The sequence below is a fragment of the Pan troglodytes genome, chromosome X (assembly GCF_028858775.2).
Source record: "Pan troglodytes isolate AG18354 chromosome X, NHGRI_mPanTro3-v2.0_pri, whole genome shotgun sequence".
Classification (NCBI taxonomy): domain Eukaryota; kingdom Metazoa; phylum Chordata; class Mammalia; order Primates; family Hominidae; genus Pan; species Pan troglodytes.
This window is the reverse complement of record NC_072421.2, coordinates 126,930,977-126,950,839: the sequence shown is the minus strand read 5'-3', so window position 1 is coordinate 126,950,839 and position 19,863 is coordinate 126,930,977. Positions and strand designations below refer to the sequence as shown.

The 19,863-nt window shown below is 36.0% G+C and overlaps 1 protein-coding gene across 10 annotated transcripts in view; it reads left to right on the top strand.

Moving 5' to 3' along the window:
- The window catches only part of SMARCA1 (SWI/SNF related, matrix associated, actin dependent regulator of chromatin, subfamily a, member 1), a 76,928-nt gene that overhangs the window by 25,580 nt on the left and 31,485 nt on the right, over nucleotides 1–19,863 (top strand). For 5 of the 10 annotated variants that reach the window (XM_016943757.4, XM_016943753.4, XM_063804258.1 and 2 more), the window contains 9 exons: nucleotides 71–297; nucleotides 1,263–1,384; nucleotides 5,070–5,105; nucleotides 6,049–6,201; nucleotides 7,952–8,084; nucleotides 9,054–9,202; nucleotides 11,001–11,120; nucleotides 16,954–17,064; nucleotides 17,325–17,438. In XM_016943757.4, the coding sequence (XP_016799246.1) occupies nucleotides 71–297; nucleotides 1,263–1,384; nucleotides 5,070–5,105; nucleotides 6,049–6,201; nucleotides 7,952–8,084; nucleotides 9,054–9,202; nucleotides 11,001–11,120; nucleotides 16,954–17,064; nucleotides 17,325–17,438 (1,165 nt within the window). The remainder of the gene's footprint in view (nucleotides 1–70; nucleotides 298–1,262; nucleotides 1,385–5,069; nucleotides 5,106–6,048; nucleotides 6,202–7,951; nucleotides 8,085–9,053; nucleotides 9,203–11,000; nucleotides 11,121–16,953; nucleotides 17,065–17,324; nucleotides 17,439–19,863) is intronic. The other 5 variants (XM_016943754.3, XM_054676863.2, XM_063804260.1 and 2 more) reach the window with 1 other exon arrangement.

Here is a 19,863-nt window from a genome sequence, read left to right as displayed (position 1 = left end):
CCAAAAGGAACATTTGTTTATGACATTAACTTTCTAGTAATTGATGATTAATTATAGTTTAAATTTTTAGGTATACAAAAATCCTGATGAAAGATATTGATGTTTTAAACTCTTCTGGCAAGATGGACAAGATGCGACTCTTAAACATTCTGATGCAGCTTCGAAAGTGTTGTAATCATCCATATCTGTTTGATGGTGCTGAACCTGGTCCACCTTATACCACTGATGAGCATATTGTCAGCAACAGTGGTAAAATGGTAGTTCTGGATAAACTATTGGCCAAACTCAAAGAACAGGGTGAGTAATAAATTTTTAAATTAGCATGGAATAAATTTATATTAATGACTTGTATATAAATAAAATTTTCCATATTCATTCATTCACTTATTCAGCAGACATTGTTGAGTACTTACCATTTGCCAGGAATTGTCCTACAGGCTGGGTGTACAAAGATGAATAAGACAACAATCTTTGCCTTGGATAAGCTCACAGTGTAGTGAGGAGGAATAGTTGCAATTCATTGTGATAAGTGCTATGATATGTTGAGAAACTGGGAGTTGGGAAAGTCTTCACAGAGATGACCTTTGAGGTGAGCACTGGACAATGTGTAGGAGTGAACCATGGGGAAAAGGAGGGGAAGGGTTTTCCAGGGTAATGAAACAGAGGCGTGAAACAAGGGAACACAGAGAGCATATGGTACTTGGGGTAGAGTGGCAGTTGATGAATCTGGAAAGATGGATGGAGCCAAATTACGAACGGTATTTTAAACCATGCCTTAAGGAGTTAGGACTTTTATTTTGAAGGCAGAGGGAGTGTCAGAGAAGACTTGGCTGTGAAGAGTGACAATCGGAGTATGTCACTCTTACATGTTAGGAAGAGAACCTTGAAAGCAGTATGGGGGTCTATTGAGGATGAGAGACTAGGAACAGGAGACTAGTTGGGAGACTATTGCTGTAGTCCAGTGAGAGAGCCTGTGGACCCATCATTCATCCTTAAGAAAAAGTAAAGGCAATCTTTTAAGTCATTGCAATATGTGTGGAGGATTTTGAAGACCTTAAAAAATGCCGAACTCAACAAATGCATAATTCTATATATAGCATCTCTTGAAGGTGTGTGGGTGTGTGTGTGTGTGTGCACGTGTGTGTGTGCATTAGTGAAGTGTTCATGTGCTCTACATTTATGTTGCATATGTTTATTTTGTAGCTTTTAAGTTAGTTTCACACAAGTTGTACAACTCACTTTTTCTTGGTGAAATGTTTTAGGTTCAAGGGTTCTCATTTTCAGCCAGATGACTCGCTTGCTGGATATTTTGGAAGATTATTGCATGTGGCGTGGTTATGAGTATTGTCGACTGGATGGACAAACCCCGCATGAAGAAAGAGAGGTGAGGAAGAGAAAATAAAATAAGATTTCAGAAATCAGAGTTCAATTAAGCAATGTATATCAACATTAGGTAGTTTTGAACTTTTGCCTTTTCTTTAGGTGGGTGCATTGAATTTCTCATTAGCATCTCTTTCTCTCTTCAATCTTCAGTGTGGCTTCCATTCCATTGATTCTTTACAAATCATCTTTTTCAAGGTCTTCAAAGACATCACCACTTATCTAAAGGGCACTACACCATCCCATCCTTATTTTCTCTAACCATGCCTATCTCTGACCTTTTAAATTACTAACAGTTTCTCACCTTACTCTCTGACCTCCAATTTCATGTCATTTTCTTTTCCTAATTTGCCAGCTATAGCAGACCTTTGCCATTTGTGGAGTTTAATGGTTGAGATTTTGCCAGTTTATAAGCAACCCTAAAGACTCATGAAGCATAGTAATCCATAAAGGGAATGATCTTGGTTCTTATAGAGCTCTTGTAAAAACTAAATGTGACAAAATAGGTATAGGTATTTATCATGAATTTAAATCTTGGGACACTAAAAGGTTGGCCTGCAGGAATGAGTCACTTAGTGAGTAAGCTTATCTAGTATGCAGTATTTTTCTCAAACATGGAAATTCTTACAGATCTTTAGATTATTCCTCACAAATGTCATGGGTCTAATGCGTTTAATACCCTTTAAAGCACTTTTGCTTGGAAGGCTTTGCTAATTTATCTTCTGTTTTCTGTGATCCTTCAGAGCTCTGTCTTTGGCTTCTGTTTTAAGTCTGTACAGTAAGTCCTCACTTAATGTCGTTGCAAAAAAAAAAAAATTAGCTGGGTGTGGTGGCGCGCGTCTATAATCCCAGCTACTCAGGAGGCTGAGGCAGCAGAATTGCTTGAACCTGGGAGGCGGAGGTTGCAGTGAGCCAAGATCATGACATTGCACCGCTCCAGCCTGGGCGACATAATGAGACTCTGTCTAAAAAAAAAAAAAAAGATAGGTTCTTATAGAAACTGCGACGTCAATCAAAACAATGTATGATGAAATCAATTCTATCTTAGGCTAATTGACATAAACAAGATTTAAGTTCTGGCCAGGTGTGTTGGCTCATGCCTGTAATACCAACGTTTGGGATTGGGAGGCTGAGGCAGGAGGATTGCTTGAGGCTAGTCAGTAAAGACTAGCCTGAGCAACATAGCGAGACCCGATCTCTACAAAAATAAAATAAAATAAAATTTAAAAAAGCATTAGCCAGGCATGGTGGCATGCACCTGTAGTCCTTGCTCCTCTGGAGGCCGAGGCAGGAGGATGGCTTGAGCTCAGGAGTTTGAGGCTGCAGTGAGATGTGATTGTGCCACTGCACTTCAAACTGTGTGACAGGACAAGACCCCAGTTCCTGTGGCATATTTCTGGTCACAAAGACATCACCAAGCTTCTAAATAAAGACCAAAACACTTATAATATTAAACATGGAAATAAATGTGAGCCATACATACGTTTAAGAAAGATTAATAAAAAGTAAGATAATTATTTACCTGCTTATTCCAGTTCAGGATTACAGTGGTTGGAGCCTCTTCTGGCAGCTCAGGACCCCAGGCAGGAACTAGCCCTGGACAGAATGCCATTCCATCACAGGGCATGCTCGCACACACACCACTCACACTGGGACCATGTAGACATGCCAATTTGCTTTTTGTGCACAGCTTTGGGCTGTGGGAGGGCACAGAGAAAACTCATACAGACATGGGGAGCACATGCAAAACCCATATGGACAGTGGCCCTGGCCAGGAATTGATTGTTTTTTTGTCATCAGTTTTATAATGAAATGATGTTACTTGAGGACCTGCTGTACTCATGCTTTGGGTAGAGATCATGGTTTTATGGTATAGTGGAAAATGCACTGAACTTGGTTTCAGAAGACCTGAATTTTAGCACCAACTTCACCACTTTGCAGCGTGTGCAAGCCATTTAATTCTCTGAGCCTCAGTAGCTTTAATTCTAAGGATAGTAACAACTAGGCTTCTTTCTCTGACAATGTTGTTGTGAGGATAAGTGGATATAATAGGTATGAGCACAGTTTTAAACGGCATATTGCAGTACGTACTGCATGTCATGAAATTGCACACAGGGCTTTCTCCCTTACACCTTTAGGGCCCCATCTCAGGCTACAAGGACTCTCTCTTAGCCCGCATCCCTCTCCTTCTGTAGCTGCCATGGGCACTCCGTTCCTTGTGTGCCTCCTTATTGAAGCCTGGTTCTAGCATAGCATAGTGTTCACAGCAAGCACACAGACCCTTTTCATATTAAAGGTCTTACTGCTACCTCTATGGGGAAACAGTTGCAATAACATTTATACGTATGAGGATATTTCAAGGCTTACACTATTCTGTGTCCTATAGTTTTTTCACTCTCTCTGAGATGGCAACTTGAAGCGTTACTGAGCTTTTGCTGACTTATTCCTGAGGATTGGTTTCCCTGAATCCATACTAAATAAGGCCCTATGGTACCATTCAGGATGATCCTTCTTCCTAGGACAAAGAGAATATCATGGCAGAGCAGTACGTGCTTTCTGACCTCAAATAGCCAATTTGCATTTCTGACTGAGCTGTCTACTGTTTACCTATTTATGTCCAAATTGTTCTGGTTTTTAAAAATTCCAAACAATGTTATCCCCTCAGAGACTCTGAATTTCATGTATTGACTTTAAATATAGCAAAGTCAGAGCTGTTCCTTTTTTCTTGGAAATGCCCTGCTTTCCATTTATGTTGTCCACACCATCATTTCATCTATTTTCCCAATAAGAAGAAGACCACGTTTGATTCCTTACTTTGATTGTGTGCCAGCTGTGAATAAGTAATTCTTTCTCAACAGCTCTCAGATTTTCCCTTTCTCCATTACTACAGCTAAATTCAGCTAACAAAGCCACTGGTCATCGTCTGACTCAGTTCCTGTAACCTCTGCTTAATTGGCCTCCTCACTTTTATAGGGAAAGGAACTAACATTTGTCAAGCAACTACTATAAGCTAGGCAACTTAAAGTTCCAATTGAATTCTCCCAGCAGCGCGGTAAAGTATTGGTATAATTTTCTCCATTTGAAACTGTGTCTCAGAGAGATTAAATACTTGCCCAGAATCACAGATGTAATCAGTGGTGAAGTTGTGATTCATGCCCAAGTTTTTGCTATTTCCTCTACACCAAGGTGCCTCTCACTACACCACGCTGCTTTCTATACTGCCCCCTTTACCTGCTCTGCTGACTGTGACGGTGGTAGTTACCTTCTCTGCCTGAAACTTTGACCATGCCATCCATTTATTTTAAAAAAGATTGCCCATACTTTGTGATTATGCAAGTAATATATGACTGCTGAAGGAAGTTTTGAAATTAAATACAAGTATTTCTGGCCTATCTTTTTAGGTATATGTAATATGTATAAGTAATTGGTATCAGACTTCATATACTATATGTAAAGTACAGTATCCTGATACTATTTACTCAATATTATATTGTACTTTTTAATGTCCGTAAAAAATAATTGTAAAAGTAATTTTAGGATAATATTTCACCCTATGGATGTACTATAAATAATTCATCCCCCTATTCTTGATCGTTTAGGTTGTTTCAAAATTTTCACTATTATAAATAATGCTATAGTGAAAGTCCTTATACATAAATCTTTGTGCACATCTCTGATTATTTCCTTAGGATAAATTCCTAGAAGTGGAATTTCTGGGTCAAAGGGTATGAACATTTTTAAGGCTCTTGATGCATATTGCCAAATTGCTTTCCAGAAAGGTTGTACCAATTTATACTCCCAGCAGCAATGTATGAGAGTGCCCGTCTCACCGCCCCGTCAACATTGAGTATTATCATTTTTTTTAAATCTTCAAAAATGTTATTATGTTGTTTTAGTTTGCATTTATTTGATTATTAGCGAGAATGAACATTATTATTGTGTTTTCTAACCATTTGTATTTGTTCTGTGAGTTGTCTGTTCTTTTTTTCTGCTCATTTTTCTACTGGACTTTGTTTTTCTAATTAATTTGTATGAGATCTTTATATAGTAAGAATATTCATATTAATTTTAACATTCTTTACTAAATATCCCTGGATTGTCATCCTGATTTTCTTCATTACTTACCTGCTTGTTCCTTGTTACCATACTGATAGAAATCTTCTTACTTTCCCCTTTATCCGTTGCCCTCATTCCCATTTGTAAACCATTTTCTCTGTTGGTTAATCTTCTAAACTAATCATTCATAAGCTAATGGAAATGAAGTTGAGATTTCTGATATTTTACCTCCTAGATATATTTCAGCTCTCACTCAAAACGTTTTCATTATTATTGTTTTTAAATAATGTAAATGAATTATTACTTGCTTAGTTAAATTTGTGTATGTAATTGTTCTAAATTTGTCTCTATCGATGTAAGCTTTTAAAGATTAGGAACTTCATTTATATAATATACTTTCTACAGAAATTCACACAGTACAGTATATGTATAGATGCTTAAATATTTTTGAAGATGGAAGAATATTATAAAGTATATTTATAAGGAATATTATAAAGTGTGTGAAGATTTTCTGTATGTATTTTAAATGTTTTTATTTGTTTCTTAAGGACCCTGATGGTCTAATTTTATTTTTCTCTTTTTCTTCTATCCCTTTATCAATAAAAAATAAAGGAAGCAATAGAGGCTTTTAATGCTCCTAATAGTAGCAAATTCATCTTTATGCTAAGTACCAGGGCTGGAGGTCTCGGAATTAACCTGGCAAGTGCTGATGTGGTTATACTATATGATTCAGACTGGAACCCACAGGTTGATCTACAAGCTATGGTTAGTAATTTTTAATGGTGTCAGAAATTTATCATAGCTCTGAATACTGTTGCTATTTACACACATAAAGGTCACTTATGATAAAAAGGTAACAATTTTTGAGAGATTTTATAGAAGTTACAGTCGATTATCCTGGAAAACACAGTTGCTATGCTAATTGCAAAAACAAAAGAAATGAAAGCGAACAACAAACACACCCCAGATCCAACTTATAGTATTTACGTGTTGATTTTGGTTTTTATCATGAAATAGAAATGTCAGTTTTTTCCCATTCCTACAGATTGAAGAGGACACATAAATTTGTTTTAATGAAAAGGATTAAAAAACAATCTCTTGTTATTATTCTGTTTAACAACTAAATATATTAAAATCCTTAGTACTGAAATTAAGAGAGGCAGGATTTTAACTTTCATAAAAAACAATTTGGGAGAGAAGGCAAAAAGGTAAGAAAGGAATATATTCCAGAAAAACACTTGCTACTTAATAATGATACCATGCAAAAGCTATTCTACACTTAAAAACATTTTTTTTTAGGGAGCAAAGTTTCTCTGACCTTTCATCATGACACTACAGGTAACCCCTTTGATATTTTGGTGTCATTTATTGAACTAGAGCAACAACTTCTCTCAATGTGACTCACATTTTCAGATAAAGAAATATAATTTAGAAGTAAAAAGATGCAAAATAACTTCTTAGGTTTTGAATATATAGCTATGGATAATTGTCTTTTTGGGAGCAATGAAAAGTCATATGCCAGTGAGGTATAACTTAGAAGGCTTTCCTTTTATAATAGAGAATTGAAAGGGATTGACCACTGGGACATTCCAAAATCAATATGCTTTGGCGTAATTATTATTGCATTACGATGGTATTGAACTACCTGTTTGATATGACTAACTAGGAGTAAGCCCCAGTAAGTTACAGTGTTACTGAACTGGAAAATCTAATAGTGATAGCACTTCATTTCCGTAGAAGTCTTAGTGTGCATCCCATCTTTCAGGATTTGCTGGTTCAGGTTTAATGTAAATATGTGCAGGGGATTGCATTCTGTTTGAAAAATGTGCTGTGTTGAAACTTTGTTACTAGGCTCTAGTGTTTTTATATTTAGTACAAGGCCTGTTTTGAACTTACATTTTTTTTCTCTACCACCCTCCTCCCTTTACCTATTTGCTCTAGCAGCTTCTGTGTTTTAAAAATACTCTCCCTAGATGGTTTTATACCACTAGAAGTTCGCCAGCTGTCACCTGTACCAACTATAAACCATAGGACCAGTCCTAGGCTACTGAATAGTAAGGATAGTAATATCCCATTAATTTTTATAACTCTTTACTGCATATCCCTCAGTAAGCAGAAAGAAGTGCCTGATGATGAAATAAAGCAGACTTTTGCCACCATAGCAACCCTAACTACTTAATAAAATTCCTTGCTAGTTTGGAAGATGTTTATATTTAGTGGCTTAAAGTTACTTAGTAACTCAATCCAGAAACTTTCAGCTCCCTCTTTTATTCATCTTACAGGTGCTTTGCCTTTGTCCTGGAAGTTTCCCATTAATGGTACAATATAATATTTGCAGATTTCTTTGTTCCCGGTGGTCTTTAGATATTCTCAATATTCATCATGCTCTTTTCCAAAGTGTCAGATCTAGAGAAAAAGAACTAATTTTATTTTTAGAATTTTATAGCATATGATGGCTCTGCTCTAAATTTTATCCAGAATATCCAATATCTTATATTAGAACTCTTTCTACTAGGATCGAGCACATCGTATTGGTCAGAAGAAACCAGTACGTGTATTCCGTCTCATCACTGACAACACTGTTGAAGAGAGGATTGTAGAAAGAGCTGAGATAAAACTGAGACTCGATTCAATTGTTATACAACAAGGTATTTATACATAGAAACTTAATTAGGTGTTTTTTGTAAAACACATGTAGTTTTCTTCAAAGGAGATTACTTTTAATAAAAGTTGACCAAAATCTGAAAACTTAGAGGAAAAATTGAAACATCACTGTGTATCCCATGAGTCTGTACAATTGTTATGTATCACCTAAAAATAAAAGGAAAAAATTTAAAAATGCTAATTGAGGCTGGGTGAGGTAGGTCATGCCTGTAATCCCAGCACTTTGGGAGGCCGAGGCGGGTGGATCACCTGAGATCAGGAGTTTGAGACCAGCCTGGCCAACATGGTGAAACCCTGTCTCTACTAAAAATACAAAAAATTAGCCGGGTGTGGTGGCGTGCACCAGTAGTCCCAGCTACTCAGGAGGCTGAGGCAGGAGAATTGCTTGAACCTGGGAGGTGGAGGTTGCAGTGAGCCGAGATCGCGCCACTGCACTCCGCCTTGGGCGACAGAGCAAGACACTGTCTCAAAAACAAACAAACAAACGAACAAAAAATGCTAATTGAAATCTTCTGAATTGAAACCCTGGCATTTGATATATGGAGTAGTTGAACATCCCTAGCTTATTCTTGAATGTCAGTAGCATGCTTTTTGAAGTACCTGAGATTATTTAGCAGATAAAATGGCTACTTTAAAATTTTTGAAAACATATTAGAGGGTACCTTTTCATATAGAGAAGTTTGATCTGAAAACAGAGTTTGAACATGAAAAAAAGTTTCTGTCCTTCTGGGTTTTAACTGAGTTTTACAGAAGGGAATTTATATAGAAATAGAAAGTATGCTAGAAGAAAAACTTGTAGGGTTGTTCATTAAACAAATAACCTTAATGCTCACTAATTTTTTGTTCTTTAAAGCTTTATGTATGGTTAAATGTGATAATGTCTGATTAGAATGATTATGCCTTCTTTGGAATATGATTGATTGAATATGTACAATTTCAATTTTTATCATTAGGAAGACTCATTGACCAACAGTCTAACAAGCTGGCAAAAGAGGAAATGTTACAAATGATACGGCATGGAGCCACCCATGTTTTTGCTTCTAAAGAGAGTGAGTTGACAGATGAAGACATTACAACTATTCTGGAAAGAGGGGAAAAGAAGGTTAGTTAAAATAGCATTTTATTTTCATGCTGGATTGTTTTAACATCAACATACTTCAGCATACTTATATTTTCATTGTACATGTTTATCTGCATTATCTACATGTTTCAGGTAGCTCATATTCTCTCCAACAACTTGTAGATCTATTTCCAGGGGTAGATTAAGGCTTTAAAACTTTTTTTTGGTGAGAAAGACTAAGAACCAGAGTTTAAAATTGAGTGACCTTATATCTAATGCTTTATTGAAAATACTATATCTAAAAGCCAAGTAAATTTTGTGTTTAATCACATGTATAAGGAATGCTTTTTTTTTTTTTTTTTTTTTTTTTCTTTAAAGAGACAGGGTTTTGCTCTGTCACCCAGGCTGGAGTGCAGTGGTACAATCATAACTCACTGTAGTCTCCACCTCCTGGGCTGAAGTGATCCTCCCACCTCAGCCTCCTGAGTAGCTGGGACCACAGGCATGTACCAACATGCACATCTAATTAATTTTCTTTTTTAGAGACAGGGCCTTGCTGTGTTGCCCAGACTGATCTTGAACCTCTGGCCCCAAGTGAGCCTCCCACCTCTGCCTCCCAAAGCACTGAGATTATAGGCATGAGCCACCATGCCTGACCAGGACTGTATTTTTATAATTTTTTTTTTTTTTGCACTGGACTAGAAATCATCTACTGATACATTGGTTAATTGAAAATCTTTTATAAAACATTTCATGAAATGCTAAACCACTATTTGTTAAAGCATAATAAGTTGTTTCAGAATATTGTAATTTTGTGTTTAGTTCACCTTCCCCTCTCCACAAATTATGGATAATTTTAAACATAAGTAAAAGTAGACAGAGTAGTATAATGAGCCCCGAAGTACTTATCACCTGTTTCTAACAACCATCAACCGGTCCTGTTCTGTCTATATCCCCACTTATCTTTTCCCCTCCTTGGATTATTTTGAAGCAAATCTCAGACATACTTCAGCTGTAAATAGTTCACTGTGTATTTCTAAAATAGAAGGACACTTTAAAGATAATCATTATAACATTGTCTCACCTGAAAAACCCCAATAATTCTTTAATAACACCAAATATCCAGTTAGTATTCAAATTTACAATTGTGTCATAAATATTTATACTTAAAAAGTTTTCTTTTCATTTTTAAATCAGAATGCAAATCAAAATACAAATTTCCATGGTTGAGATTTCATCTCTATCTTTTAAAATCTATAGGCCCCCTCTCCTGCCATGTATTGTATTCCTTGTAATTTATTTGGTGAAAAGACTAGGTTGTTTGCCTTTTGAGTTAATCACAGTGTGGATTTTGCTGATTTCATCTCCATGGTGTATTTTACTATGTTTGTTGCATATCTTGTAAACTGGTTGAATTTGCTGTTCAGAAGAATTTTGTAGTTCAGGTAATAACCTGCATTTTAAATAATCTTGTGTTAATACGTTTCATACCAGTATGCAAAATGTGTATTTTTAGTCCATCTTTGCCTTTCTCTTAGCTTTAGCTATTTGTCCCATTTAAATTATGCAAGAGCAATTATAATGTGGGTACAACTTCACTGATAAAAGATTTTAAAGAAAGCCTAAGTGAGAGTACTTGGGAAGCACCATTTAAATATTTGAAATACTTGGGCAAGTAAAATTTGCACTTCAGGTTTGATGTTAGCATTGCATTCATACCTTGTAAATTAGCAGACTGGATATTTCATGTCAAAACCTGACTATTAAAAAGGTAGAGAATCCACAGACTTTTACAAGTAATTCAGTGATAATTTTCTCATTTCAATGTTTTCACCTTTAGACTGCAGAGATGAATGAACGCCTGCAAAAAATGGGAGAGTCTTCTCTAAGAAATTTTAGAATGGACATTGAACAAAGTTTATACAAATTTGAGGGAGAAGATTATAGAGAAAAACAGAAGGTAACTTTTTACTCTCAACCATTAGACCCTCAAATGAGCATTTCTCCCCATAACAATTATAAAATAACACTGGCACTTACCTATTATAATACCCTGCTCTAGAGTGAAATTTGATATAGGTCTAAATATCTCATGCAAGGTATATCTTTTGTTTATTTTATTGGTTTATCGTCGTCGTCGTCGTCATCATCATCATCATCATCATCATTTTTGCTGTTGCTGCTGCTGCTGCTACTACTACTACTACTGCTTAGTACTACTTTTGTTATTGAGAAGCAGTGTAGGATTGAGGTTGAATTCCTGAATTCTGGAGCTGAAATCTCAACTCTTGTCACTAATTAAGTGACTCTGGGTATTCTCAATTTTCTCATTTATCAAATGGAGGTTATAATAGTTACATCATAGAGGGATTCTGATGATGAAATGAGTTAATACTCATAAAGTTATTAGAATAATGCCTGACACTTAATGTTAACTGTATGAATAATAATATTAGTAACATTTAGTTACTTAAATGCAGAAGGACTTTGTTACATGTGGTCTGTTGAAGAAATGGGGGTTTTATTTATCTTGTTTTTTAAACTGAAATTAAGGCTGAGATTTTAAAATTTTTTATTTTTAAATTACTTTAGACTTACAAAATAGTTGTAAAAATAGTACAGAGCTAACCTATAGCCTTCACTCAGCTTCCCCTAATATTAACAATTTACATGTTAGTATAATGATCACAACCAGGAAATTAACACCAGTTTTTCTCCTAATGTCCTTTCCTGTGCCAGGAAAAGGACATTGGTTAATTATCTAATTAACTGGTGTTAGATTCCAGGGGATCTAATCTAGTATCCCACAGTGCATTTTTAAAAAAATAGACTTTATTATTTTTTCCTTCTATTTTTAGTTGACACATACTAATTGTACATATTTATGGGATACAGAGTGATATTTTGTTACATATATACAATGTGTAATGATCAAATCAGGGTGACTGATATATCTACTGTCTTAGCACATTTGTGTTGCTGTAAAGGGATACCTGAGGCTTGGTAGTTTATAAAGAAAAGAGGTTTATTTGGCTCATGGTTCTACAGGCTGTAAGAGAAGCATGGCATCAACATCTGCTTCTGGTGAGGGCCTCAGCCTGCTTTCACTTATGGCAGAAGGCAAAGGAGAGCTGGTGTGTGCAGAGACCACATGGCAGAGACAGAGAGAGAGAGACAGTACCAGAGAGAGGAGGGAAATGCTAGGCTCTTTGTCAGGAACTAATAGAGTGAGAGAACTCACTCATTACCTCGAGGACTACACCAAGCCCTTCATGAGAGATCTGCCCCTATGACCCAAACACTTCCTATTGGGCCCCACCTCCAACACTGGGGATCAAATTTCCATGTGAGATTTGGAGGACAAACATATCCAAACTATAGCATTCTGCCCCTGGCCTCCCAAATCTCATGCCCTTCTCACATTGCAGATTATAATCATTCCATCCCAATGGTCCTCAAAAGTCTTAGTTTGTTCCAGCATCAGCTAAAAAGTCCAAAGTCTCATCTCAGTCTCAATGCAAGTTCCTTACAGCTGTGAGCCTATAAAACCAAAAACAAGATATTTATTTCTAAGATACAATGGTTATATAGGCATTGGGTAAACATTTCCATTCTGAAAGGGATAAATCAGCCTAATGAGAGGGGTACCAAGCCCCATGCAAGTCCAAAACCCAGCATTAAAGCTCCAAAATGATCTCCCTTGACTCTGTTTCCCCCATCCTGGGCACACTAGTGTGAGAAATGGGGTCCCGAGCCCTTGGGCAGCCCTGCCTCCAGGGCTTTGCTGGGTACAGCCCACGTGGCTGTTCTCATGAATTAGAGTATGGTGCCTGCAGCTTTTCCAGATAGGAGTTGCTTGATGCTGGTGGCTCTGTAATTCTAGGGTCCCTGCAACACCCCCAATTCCACTAGGCAGTGCCCTTGTTGGGGACTTTGTGTAGGAGTTCCAACCTCACATTTCCACTCAGCATTGCCTTAGTAGAGTCGCTCCACAGGGCAGCGCCCCTGTGGCAGGCTTCTGCCTGGTAATCCAGGCTTTCCAATACATCGTCTGCCATTTTTCCCTCTGTAATTGATAAATACCTTGTGGGGAGATCTTTCTCAAACTTTTACTCACTGATTTTAGCATGTACTGGTGGAGCTTGCCTGCAGTAGTTATTATTGTGGTGTTTGCCTAATGGTAATTTTGTATTTTCTTCATTCCACCTATATGTATTTATTAATTGATATTTTTCTGTGTGGAAGATCTACCCCTTCTCCCCAATTTATTTGTGTCTTCAGTTATTTATTTATATCAGTATGGACTCATGGATGTTTTGAGTTATAATCCAGTTCTATCTTTATATATTTTGTTGCTCAAATTGCTCTATAAAGCTGTTATATTTTTGAACTGACAGAAATGAATTTTCTTAAAATAAAAAAGCTCATTCTTAGGTACTTATTTTACTGAAAAATGAGAGGTGAGACATTTTGGTTTTGCACTGTAGCTAGTATGCTGATAATGCTTTGTTTCTGTTACTGCTTCTGATAGCTTTTAGTTTCTTGATTTGTATTTGTCAGGTTGTCCTATCTCTAATCTTCACTTAGACGGCTTATATTTTATCCTGCTGAGATGGAGGTGATGGCCTATCTGCACAGGGTGGAAATTGCCTTTCTAATATGCTTTTGAGATCTCATTATGTGATATAAGTTTTATTAATTTTACAATTATTCCTGCAGACTTATGGGTAATAGGAGTGTTTTATGAAGTGGAAAAATTTTAAACAATGAAGTCTAAATACCAGTGGAGCTTCTTATCCACATTTTTAGAGAAAAATTAGTAAAATACTTGGCTATCTCTAACTGGTTTACTTGTGCTTCTAATTTTAGCAAAGTAATGATGCGTAAAGAGAATTTTAATAACCATGATGACTTGTATTTTTATAATTAAATGTCTGACAGTAACAGTGGTGTCCAGAATCACATTTTTTTCTGAATATTCTGAGCTGAGATTATATTTTATTTCTGCCTCTTTGTGTTTTCTAGATAGGTTCTTAAAATAGGTTTAAATTATCTTTTGAGGAGAAGTGAAAACTTGAAAGAATATCATTTTTAAATCATGGAAACTATACATTGAGGTAGATTTTCATATATGGTTTGTTGAATCAGTTGCATTACTTTTACAACCATACCTGGTAAATTAAATCATGATGGCTGTGATCCTGAATAAATTAACCCAGATAAGTTAGCATTAATGTACTCTTATGTAAAGTAAACTAATTCGGTATGATTTATTCTTTTTTTTGAAAGTTGAGGAATTGGCCTTTAATGTTTGTTTCAAATTTGAATGCCTAGACCATCAAACAAGTATAGGTTAAATAGCTAAATACATCACTTGTAGAATGTTGGTTTAAATTATTATTAATTTATTTTTACTCCAATTGAGAAAGATAAAATATTGGTTATTTATAAAATATCTCTTTCATTACTGTCGCTTCACATTAATCCATCTGAAGGAAAAGCGAAATTTGTTTCATTGCTGTGGGAATTTCTCATTTTACTTAATAATCTCATTATAATATCGGTATCTCATAGGCTCTTGGAGTTAGAAGGTCATTTATGCTAAGTTTCTTGTAATTAAGAAATCTCATCTTTAGCATCCAAGACAGATATGCAGCCTCTGAACACTGTAGTGTTGGGAATCTTATCCCTCTCAGGGTAGTTTGTTTCACTGTTTTATATTCTCTGGTTCTCAGAAAACTTTTTATTTGAGTTACAAGTTCCTTGATGAAAGAGATTATTTTATTCATGTGTATATCACTGACACTGACTTGCACATAATACAGTAGGTAATTAATGAATAGTTAAATTATATTGAGTAGCCATCTACTTTCTCTAACTTTCCACATTGATTTTAATCTTATGGATCAATTAAGGACTGTGTTCTTTTCTATTTGATAGACTTTCATATGCGAATGTCACCATTGTGTCTGTCTTTAGCCATTACTTCTCTAGACACTGTGAGAATTTGTAGATCTCTAACCATACTGGTCATCTTGGTTTATTATCCACTCTTAAAATACGATGCCAAGGTTGGAATTCAGCCCTTAGATTAGATCAAGTAGAGTGAGACAACTAATGGTGGATTAATGCCCCCTTTTATGTAAAGATACTAGGCTAAGGACAGAAATAAAGAAAAATATGAATTTGGAAGCCATTTCTCAGACTCCAGAACATTGTGGTGTCAGTTTTGTCTGTTGACTGTTAAATTATATTTTCTAGCTGATAATAGGGTAAAATTGGTAATGCTGCCAAATCATGGTTGATGCTACTTTGGATGTTTAATAATATCTTGCATTTAACTCTTGGCAGTTTACTTAATGCTTTCACATATATGATCATATGTAATCCTCAAGGTAACTATTATTATGCTCATTTTGCAGGTGGAAAAAAATAATTTCCCCAAAGTTATATAACTAGTGAAGTAGCAGAATCCTGGTCTTTCTGTTTCCACCAACTTTTCCAACTCTGCCATACCTGTGTTTCCAGAAGGTCTCATTTGAATATTTCTCTTGATTTGAAGGGATATATGCTTATCATGTTGACATTTATTATTTACCCCTTTCATCTGTTTCTTTTTTTTTTCTTCTTTTTTTAAATTTTTTTTAAATTATACTTTAAGTTTTAGGGTACATGTGCACATTGTGCAGGTTAGTTACATATGTATACATGTGCCATGCTGGTGCGCTGCACCCACTAACTCGTCATCTAGCATTAGGTATATCTCCCAATGCTATCCCTCCCCCCTCCCCCCACCCCACCACAGTCCCCAGAGTGTGATATTCCCCTTCCTGTGTCCATGTGATCTCATTGTTCAATTCCCACCTATGAGTGAGAATATGCGGTGTTTGGTTTTTTGTTCCTGCGATAGTTTACTGAGAATGATGAATTCCAATTTCATCCATGTCCCTACAAAGGACGTGAACTCATCATTTTTTATGGCTGCATAGTATTCCATGGTGTATATGTGCCACATTTTCTTAATCCAGTCTATCATTGTTGGACATTTGGGTTGGTTCCAAGTCTTTGCTATTGTGAATAATGCCACAGTAAACATACGTGTGCATGTGTCTTTATAGCAGCAAGATTTATATTCCTTTGGGTATATACCTAGTAATGGGATGGCTGGGTCAAATGGTATTTCTAGTTCTAGATCCCTGAGGAATCACCACACTGACTTCCACAATGGTTGAACTAGTTTACAGTCCCACCAACAGTGTAAAAGTGTTCCTATTTCTCCACATCCTCTCCAGCACCTGTTGTTTCCTGACTTTTTAATGATTGCCATTCTAACTGGTGTGAGATGGTATCTCATTGTGGTTTTGATTTGCATTTCTCTGATGGCCAGTGATGATGAGCATTTTTTCATGTGTTTTTTGGCTGCATAAATGTCTTCTAATTCATACACGTATTACAGTTACCACAGTCAATGTTACTCTTCCGTCTATATTAGCTACCTTTTATTTATTTAATTTGACCAAAAAAAAACCAGATTATACAGATTCTTCTCAATCACCAAGGAAGAACTAACTTTAAAAGCTACTTTCAAATGAAAATAAAGAAAACTGTCTTTGCATCTAAACTTGGTGTACCACTATGTTTTGGAACTTTGGAGGTAAATTGTGATTTATAAGGCAAGTTTTGATTCTTCCTGATGGCTTTTGCTTTCTTATGTTTCTGCAGCCTCGATGTACTTGATTTTGATAAAACTGTTTGGAGTCATTAAACCCCTTGTTGTTGTTTGTTGTGTATAGCTTGGCATGGTGGAATGGATTGAACCTCCTAAACGAGAACGCAAAGCAAACTACGCAGTGGATGCCTACTTTAGAGAGGCTTTGCGTGTCAGCGAGCCAAAGATTCCAAAGGTAAAACTGTACAAGGCCAGTTTTTATGTCCTAAAGTAGATTTCTGTTGCAACATGATCTATGGGTCAGATTTACTTGTATCATTGCCAAATCATAGTCTCTAAAATATAACAGTACAAAAAAGTATCTGATTTGGCCCAGCCATATAAATGGATTTTATTGTATTTATTGTTCCATATATAACAGAAATAGTAAAAGATAAGTAAGTTTACTTCATGTACTGAAAAGAAGTATATATAATACATTTTCCTCCCTCATAGGCTCCACGGCCTCCAAAACAGCCAAATGTTCAGGATTTTCAATTTTTCCCACCACGCTTATTTGAGCTCCTGGAAAAGGAAATTCTTTATTATCGGAAGACAATAGGCTACAAGGTATTTTTTCCATTTTTTAAGATTAATATAATATAATCTTTAAAAATAATTTAATCTGTTAATCTAGACTAGAAGGTGTTGCATTTTAATTTGAGAGAATGTGACAGCAAATCACAACAGTGATGTTTTTAAAACCAAAGAGGAAGTTTAACTAGATGTAAAACATCTAACCACTGAATCACCAGTACAGTCATCACTAAATGAGATGAAGAATTATGCAATATTTTGAAATAGTAATAACATTATTTTTATAATGCCAGTGTTTGAATAGTTAAAGAATATGTAGAGAGAACAATAGGTATGCGGTTAAAAGCGAATGTTAATATATGATAGGAAATTTTTGATCGTTTCCTTAATAGGTCCAAGAAATAGTATTTCTGTCTTTATTGCTTATACGTTGCTGAAAGCCTTGCTGGTGGTTAGTAGATTGTAGTCACTTAGGTGTTAAAGATAATGATAAACATGATAGTGAATTATACAATTTTAAAATGATCTTTTGGTATTTGGAATTCTTATTTATATAGGTAGATAGAATCCTAGTTTTCATGAGTGAAATTTAATATTTGTCACACTAAATCTGTCATATTGGGAGAGTAAGCATACCAGGTAATTTCTGTATGTTGAAATTGACTTCCTAGTGAATGGAGAGAGATGACCAAAGGTATAATAATCACTAACATTAAAAAATTATAAAATACTGGCCGGGTGCAGTGGCTCATGCTTGTAATCCCAGCACTTTGGGAGGCCGAGGCAGAAGGATCAGTTGAGGTCAGGAGTATGAGACCAGCCTTGCCAACATGGCAAAACCCCGTCTCTACTAAAAATGCAAAAATTAGCTGGGTGCGGTGGCAAGCGCCTATAATCCCAGCTACTCGGGAGGCTGAGGCAGGAGAATCGCTTGATCCTGGGAGGTGAAGGTTGCAGTGAGCTGAGATCGCGCCACTGCACTCCAGCCTGGGCGACAGAGGGAGACTCCGTCTCAAAAATAAAATAAAATAAAATAAAATAAAATAAAATAAAATAAAATATTAACACTATTTTAATTTTATGAAGTGTTCTGTTTTATGAATTAACAGCTGTGTTTTAAATTTTAGTTTGTAAACCTTTGTCACAACTGGAACTGTGACCCATTATTTTAATTAGTAGCTGGAATGTGCCTAGAAAAGCTCCATGTATATAAGATACTTATATCTTAACTCATTATATTTTGGAACTAGAGTAGATCTCTAGGGTGAACATTCATATAAGACATAAAACTAGTTTCAAAGAAAGTGAAAACAGTGATACACCAGAAGAAACAGGTAAGTTATAGGTTCAAATATAAAATAAAAATAGGAAAATTAATGATAATTATTAACAATAATTATTAATTGTTTAATAATGAAGTAGTTATCTTGTGAGGTAAACAAATACATATCATCTCATTAAGGTTTATAATAATTTTAGGTTTAGAATATTATTTTCTGTTACGTTCATTAACTGTTGTTAGTGAGACTTGAAAGGAGAATTAATTGAAATGTTAGACCTCAGTAATAAATCAAATATTTGCATAGAACATTTTATAATTTACAAAGTGCTTTAACACATACTGAGGTCGTTGATTCCTAACAACCTCATGAAGTAGGTGTTATTATCATCTCCATTTAATAGGTGAGGAAACTGAAGTTCAGAGAGGTTAAATGACCTTGTTCAAGATCATGGAACTAACAGGGTTGCCATGGGTCCTGGTCTCACAACCAGTTTCTCAGTATTCAGATGTTCTATTCGTTCCGCTCAGACATTCTGCGCTCTTTCTGCATGCGATGTAACCCTGCTTCTTTCTGCAGTCCTAAATAAGGACTGTGTTTACAATGGTGTGGCATGACATTTGGGAGTTGGGCCAAGTGGTAGTCAAGTAGCAACAATTAAAAAAATCATCTCTGATATAACTTTATGCTCCTTCTTTGGAGATACTGAAATTTTGTTCCCCATGATACTTTACAGTGACCACCACATTCTGGCCACCGGTCTGGTTTGGATATAAACAGTGCTTTTCATTACAGGCAGTTTGTGGTTAGGAGTGAAGTCTTACAGTGACTCTTTGGGTGGTGGCCAGCTGGAAGGAGATGGAGAAGAGAGGAAACCTCAGAAGATGGAGGAATGAAGTGACAGCTGTGAAGGGTGGTAGAAAGGAAGGGGAGGAGGAGAGGTATAAGAATAGAGGAAAGGGATGAATAGGGAGAGGGGAGATGGCATGGAATTCGTGCTATTGCACCTTATTGTTTGCTCTTCCTCACTTCCCTGAAAGAAGCAAGAGGAGAGGGAAAAACAGTAAAAGGAGGACCTTTTTTTAAAGTGTAATACCTATTTATTGAGCAATCCTTTGTGCCAGGTACTGGGCCAAGCACTTGGGATAAAGCAGTGAATAAGACAAAGTCTTTCATCT